The sequence below is a fragment of the Scomber scombrus genome, chromosome 8 (assembly GCF_963691925.1).
Source record: "Scomber scombrus chromosome 8, fScoSco1.1, whole genome shotgun sequence".
Classification (NCBI taxonomy): domain Eukaryota; kingdom Metazoa; phylum Chordata; class Actinopteri; order Scombriformes; family Scombridae; genus Scomber; species Scomber scombrus.
In genome coordinates this window covers 11,312,989-11,319,750 of record NC_084977.1, presented here as the reverse complement: position 1 = coordinate 11,319,750, position 6,762 = coordinate 11,312,989, and the positions used below count along the sequence as shown (strand labels likewise).

Below are 6,762 nucleotides of genomic sequence, written 5' to 3'. Positions count from 1 at the left end.
CCTAAAAGGTACAATGATTAAAATCTCCAAGGACAAACGTGGGTGCCTCTGGCCAGATAGTCCAGTTTATGCGTGACGTCAGCGATCAGATTTAAAAACAGTAACTAAAAACGCTAACCAACAGCTCAAAACAATTAACTACAAACAACGAGACTGCTGGGTCGCACACTGTGGAGCACCCTCCGTTCTTTAACTATAAGTAAATTCAATATTCTCAACGAGTACAACTTAACAAATGGGCTTTCTTCATATGTTGTTATGTACATAAATATATTGTGTATACAGGCACCAATATGGTGATGCAAAAACGTTAACTGCCTGTTGGTGGTGCTACAGGACAGCTTGTGCAGTCACCAAAATCAAACTACTATCCTGACAGTACAATCTGATTAGTTACAGCTTTCATCATTGGCATGGTTTAACTTTATTTTAACCTAAAATGTGGTTACAAATGTCTGCTGCCAGTTTGCGTTAATAGATTTCATATACTGTACACATTTTCTCATATTACTGTAAGCTATCAAAAGGCATTGCAGTTACAGTACAACATCACTCTTATCCCAGATGTGATTGCTGGAGGAGAATATTAAATGATAAATTCAACAGAGATGCTTGGTCATATAGAAGCAGTTTATTGTTTGCAAAGATGGTACAAAATAAGGAACAAAACAGGATTCTTTGTTCAAATTTCAACATGTTTAAAATTAGACGCAAAAAGCAATAATGTGTTTAATGTATGCATATAAGAGCAGTAGGACATATTAGTATAATTCTGTATCAATAGATATTTACACCATTAGAACACCACTGGGTCAACACATTTTTGAATGTTACCCCAACTGATACTGTGTGTTTGCCTTCATTGGTTTGTTGAAGTCTTGCCTTAAAATACCCACATGTGCTTGTAGAAATTCGTAATCAGTCTAGAATAACCTAAAATGTTTTGACAGAAACTATAGTTATCAATTTCCTAGCCCACTCAAGCAGAAATAACAGCTTTAGCATAAAAAGCAGAAACATGTTACTCTCTTCAATTAACCAAATCACAATCATATACGATGGCAGCACTGTAAATTCAACTGCTTTTATTTGGTCAGTCTGACTTTTTGATATTTTTTCATAATGGAATCGATCCATTGTCTGAAGTCAGGAATCTTGGCATAATAGTCAATTAGTGGGCCACCATTGTCCGGTTTGAAGGTGGAAGACACCACCCCGTATGCTTTTCCATCTTCACAAACCAGTGGTCCACCAGAGTCTCCCTAGAAGTACATACACATACACAGAATGCAGTGATTACTCAACACCAGTGAATTAAGTGGTTATCATATAAATAATGGTTGACCAAAGTTTGTTTGTCCCCGTTATGTTACATAAATGTACATACCACACTAGGTCCAGTGTCTCCCTTAGAGCAGTATGAGTGTTCTTTGTTCTGACACTGCTCACTGCCAATTAACGTTACATTGGCTTCCATGAGTATAAGAGACATTTCACGTCTGTTCCTGACTGTTCTGCCCCAGCCGGAGACTGCACAGTGTTGTGGTAGCAAGTCATAACCTTGATCTGCGATATCAATGGGTTTCACGATTTTGCTGAAATTTGCCTTGGACTTCATCTTGAACAACAGGGATAGATAAAATAAATAAATATATATAAATATATAAAATATATATACATTTGATTAATCCATTCAATAGATCATATAATACTATGAAGAGAGTTACACATTGAAAATGAGAAAACCTAACTGCTGCTACAACAAGAGTTTTAGATGTTAATTTGTCTCCCTTTACCTTAAGTAGCATTATGTCATTTTTGTATCCTTCTGTATTGTAGTCCTCATGTGGGAATGCTTTTTCCACAAATAATTTCTGTATGTCATTACTTTCATCGTAATGGTGAACTCCTAATAACAGTGTGTAGGAGCTGAAATGACAAAATTAAAAGCAAAAAAAGTTAACTGGAAATTTTTTCTTGTCTTTGTGTGTTTGTGTAGGTATTTGTGTCCTCATTTTAGTATCATTTAAAAAATAATGGATATGTGAGAGCACTGTATTCACAGAATAAAAACATCAAAAGACTATTCATGAAGAGTATTTGCCAAACTGATGCTGTTGAAATCTTAATGCAGGTGGGGACAAATAAAAAGAGCCTTAGAGATATCCATGTCAGCAGGTAAACATAAAGTGTGTTAAACTTACTCGGCTTGGCAGTGGGCTGCAGTCATCACAAAATCCTCATTTAGAAGGAAGCCACCACAGTATTTTATTTTATTGTTATGCTCCATCTCCATAAGCACCATGTAGGGTCTGCTATGTGGCACAGCCACATGACCTCCAATGACTTCTCCTGAATGAACTAGAAGGGATGAAAATGAAAAAAAGAATATATATATACATTTCCTCTAAACTAATAACCAAATAAACTCATGACAGTAGAATGTAGTTTCTCATGTACTGTCAAAACTGCATACTATAATAAACTGTGTGTACATTTCATAATGCCATAACAACTATACTTAACTTACCTTGATCATCAAGAGTCAGCACAAGTATCAGTATGACAAGTTTTAACTGGATATTCATGGTGAGATCCCAGTCCACCTGAGCTACTTAAGAGCAATGGCACAGATCACAGACAATTTCAGCCTTTAAATGCTTCCTTGTATCAGAGAAGGAAGGAGGTGTTAAAAAGATGTGCATGAGAAAAGTACGTGACTTTGAGGAGGAGGCCCCTATCACAAAAATTAGATTTCCAAGGAACAAGTCAAATTTTTTATACAATGTTCAATAAAGTATACATGGTGTGTGTGGTTTATTGATGATATGATGTCGTAACACACACGGTCTTCAAGATTATTTAAGATCTATTGCTCAATGCTGAGCTCTATCAGAGATCACACAGCCCCAAAGGAAATATTATTCTAATGTTATCATGTCATAAGACAGTACTTTAAAATTGAAGTGGTTTGAAAGTCTGGTTTGTGAAACTTATAGTAATGTGAAATTAGACCATTTAGCTACCAAAAAATTAACAACTCATTAGAAACACACATTACAGTAATTAAATGATTATGCATTACAGTACAATACTATTTTGGTCAGTCTTTAGGGCTTTGAAATAAAAGGAATTTCCCCACCAAATCCTGAATCCTGAATTGTGAGACAGGCCACAATTAGTAAGTAAAATGCCTAGAGCTTTACTGTGCCAACCACTGTTAGACTTTTTTCCTGGAAGTAAGCCACTGGCCTCTTCATGCCCCTGTTCCTTTACAGTAATAAAAATCAGTTGCTATGAGGGAATGATTTGTTTCTGGGTTTCTGATTTTTCTTTATTTCTCTGAAATATTGTTGTTTTGCCTATTTGTTATGTATTTTCAATTTTGTCCTGACGATCCAAGGCATGGAATTAAAAACAGCAGCATTTGTTTATTTCAGGGTAAAACTACATAGCCTGAGTGTTACAGGTCAGTGTTCTAAATAAAACTGTCATTAATGTTACTACTCTTGGATGGTTTGAGTATAGAAAAAAATATGCAGACAGAGTATTAAGGAGGAAGCAACCACTGGAGCTACATTACAGCTCACAGCTACATTTATTAAAATAAACAAACAACTATCTTTACAATATCAGAGCAGAGATGTGGCACATGCACTTGGATCACACGAGAAACAAGTATTGCATGGTGAATATTCCCTCATCAGTGCAGGAGGATGTGTTATTGGGGGTCCCCACAGCAGCAGATGAAACCCCATGACATGTGCAGTGGGGGAGGTTATCTCCTTTCTACAGTATCTAGTGGAAAAGGGGCTGTTTCACAACACTGTTACAGTGTATGCTGTAGCTATCCCCCCCGGTCAGATAATGATTCATCTTGTATCCTACACTGTTACTTTAATTCTTTTTATTTTTTTCATTGTCTTATTGTATCTTAGCTTGTTCTTATTTTCTATTGTCTGATTGTTTTTGTTTTATTTAAATGTCCTTTTATGCTGTTTCTTTTGGACTTGGATGCTTTTATTGTTTCATTAAAAGCACCTTGAATTGCCTTGTTGCTAAAATGTGCTATACAAGTAAAACTTCCTTGCTTTTTGATTCAACTGTTTTTAAATATATATTTTATTATAATTATTTAATGCACCCCCTTTCTTTGTGCTACATAAGCCTTAAGCCTCCCAATTTAGTATTATTTAATAATAATAGTAATGATACATTTTATTCGTTAGTGCCTTTCATTCACCCAAGGACACAATGCAACAAAAAGAGTTAGAGCAATACGAAGTGAACACTCAGATAATTCAACAGCAGAGGTTAAAATAGAAGTGAATATGGAATAAGTAGAATGTCATGATTAAAACTGAATCATAATGAGTATGTTATCTTAAAATATGTTTTGAGCTGTCATTTGAACTGTACAATGGAGTCCAGCTGACAGAAATGTTTTATTTTTGGAGGGGGTATCTGGCTTCAGTTTACTCTGGGTGAAGAACATCAGTTCAAATGCTGATATTAATCTTGTAACTTACAGGAAATATAGATCAATATCAAACCACTTCCTCTGCCTGAGTTGAGCAGCAGCAGACTATCATCCTTTTATCTGTCTTCAAGAACATTTTCAGAATATTCAGCGATACATACTATATCTAGAATCACTGGATCCCACTCCCCTCAGTTTCTAATGTAAGTTTTTAGTTGGACAATCACTGGACCCTCGACCCTCCTGATATGAGACTGTAAAGAAATTCATCACCTCACTTAACCTACTGGCATCCAGCTGCCAGTAAGTTCAGTAAAATGTACAGCAAGCTTTTGACAGTGTAAGGTATTATGCAGCTCTGGACAACCAATATTGTAAGAATCACTCATATTACTGTAATTTATAGACCAACACAGAACACATTGAACATTTTTTTTATGCTGAATCACTTCTAATTAGTGGGTAAAAATGTAAATTATTTAACAGGTTCATTATTATTCCATTATTGCTGTGCATTTGCTTTGAGTAAGATGCCACTAAAGTGAGATAGTTTCTATTTTCAGTCTCAAATACCCAATTTCCACCATGATACCCACAACCTGCATTGCGCTCTGATTTCAATTAACCTCCTCCCTTTGCGCCTTTCGCTCTGTCCTCAGCACTTGAATACAAATAGGCCAAGTAAATTTCAGTCTTTGGAAAATAACAAACCATCATTGTTCTAGTTGCTGCACCACCACCAAAATCAAGCATGTAGTCTGAGAAACCACCCTGTCAAAGCTGTGGAGCCTGTATCTAATAAAAGAACTATATACTGAGGCACTTGCAAAGTGACCTCATTGTTTGTTTTATATAGTTACTTGCTCATCTGAATACATTTATAAATGATGCATTATTTGCAAATCTTTTAACTTTGTCTGCATGAACAATGTGTGTGCATAATGCAGTCACTTATATGGTCACATTAAAAACTGGAAACAACCTGATGTCCTGCTATAGCATAATGTTGTAGTAATTTAGTAGTTTCTTCGGCTTGGGCTGTGATACTCAAAACGTGTTTATTAGAGACAAAACTCAACAGTACACATAAATGGATGAGACTTACTTCCAAAAAAGCAAACGTTAACCCACAGCAGTGTTAGGTAGAAGGGTCTCTCTGTTAAAATTCTTATCTACTCTTTGTAACCTAATTTATTTCCCCAATTTCTCCTCCACATGAGGAAGGATTTGTATTAGTCTGACTTGGTAGACTTCTCGAATGCTTGCAATAACCACGTGTCTGATCAGCACCACAATGTTGACAGCAGTTCAAGATAGAATCTTATATGTGGTACAAAAACATCAATCAGGCCTCCACAGGTCTTCACTTCTCATAACTCAATTTTTTGTTGTAACACTGTCTTAGGTGACTAATATCACTAATGGCCAAATCAGACACGTTCTGTTCTTAAAAAGTCCTCAGCACAAGAACTCAAGCATTCTCAACATTCATGTTTTAAATTAAATGCCTTATAAATGTTGTTTTTTCCATACACCTCATGCATGTGGATAATATTACGATAAATTATTAAAAGATATTTCAGCATCACACACGTTCCTCCTTAAGGTACAACTTTGACATTTCCCCAGATGTGACAGTTTGAGTAGTTTTAAAATGATATTTAATTGTAACTTGAATAACGTGAAATTTATTGACAGAAAATGTAGTTGCAGAGTCTGTAACCCACTGCACCAGAGGTAAACAGCTGTAATATAAACCGTCAAATGGAATGGAGCGTGGAGCAGGTGAATCCAAATGCAGGAGACAGCAGGAACTGAATGATACTTCTTTAATGGAGGTTAAATGAAGGCAAAGCAAAATTTAACCACACAAAATGAAACTGAGCATCACTGAACAAATCCAGCAAAGACTGAACTAAAAAACAGAACTTAAATACAATCAGAACTAATGAGGGAATGGGGTACAGGTGACGAGACAAAGACCTAAACCGCTGAGGGAAACATTAGAGCGGGGCAAGAATAACGAGGCTGATACAGAGCAGATGTGTGGATGACAGAGGAGGGAAAAGAAAGCACAGGAGGTAATCACGGAGCAAACAGAAAACCAAAAAACCCAGGAAACACAGTCAAGACAACTTGCTTGCATATTGCATACTGCATATGATAATTCATACTTAGAAAGTAGAATTGAAGTGGCATTCATTACAAGTTAAAACATTTCAAAATGCACCTGCATTGTTTTGCATTTTGAGACTTCCAGTTAAATAAAAGGCTATTTTCTA

The 6,762-nt window shown here is 35.9% G+C and overlaps 1 protein-coding gene across 1 annotated transcript; it reads right to left on the bottom strand.

Moving 5' to 3' along the window:
* Window positions 1-616: 616 nt before the first annotated feature.
* Window positions 617-2,614, bottom strand: LOC133984952 (granzyme B(G,H)-like). Its single transcript, XM_062424474.1, has 5 exons — window positions 2,531-2,614; window positions 2,205-2,361; window positions 1,797-1,929; window positions 1,388-1,618; window positions 617-1,262 (listed from the first exon to the last, which is right to left on the bottom strand). Exons 1-5 carry the CDS (start codon window positions 2,586-2,588, stop codon window positions 1,086-1,088), a joined length of 756 nt encoding a protein of 251 aa, XP_062280458.1. The 5' UTR covers window positions 2,589-2,614; the 3' UTR covers window positions 617-1,085.
* Between the last annotated feature and the right edge of the window lie 4,148 nt (window positions 2,615-6,762).

Bases quoted from the DNA above. Each gene is read 5' to 3' on its own strand.
- LOC133984952 (XM_062424474.1), bottom strand. From the start codon at position 2,588: ATGAATATCCAGTTAAAACTTGTCATACTGATACTTGTGCTGACTCTT. The intron at 2,362-2,530 runs GTAAGTTAAGTA...CATCCCTTCTAG, and splicing joins GCTGACTCTTGATGATCAAG to TTCATTCAGGAGAAGTCATT. The intron at 1,930-2,204 runs GTAAGTTTAACA...TTGTCATTTCAG, and splicing joins GCAGCCCACTGCCAAGCCGA to CTCCTACACACTGTTATTAG.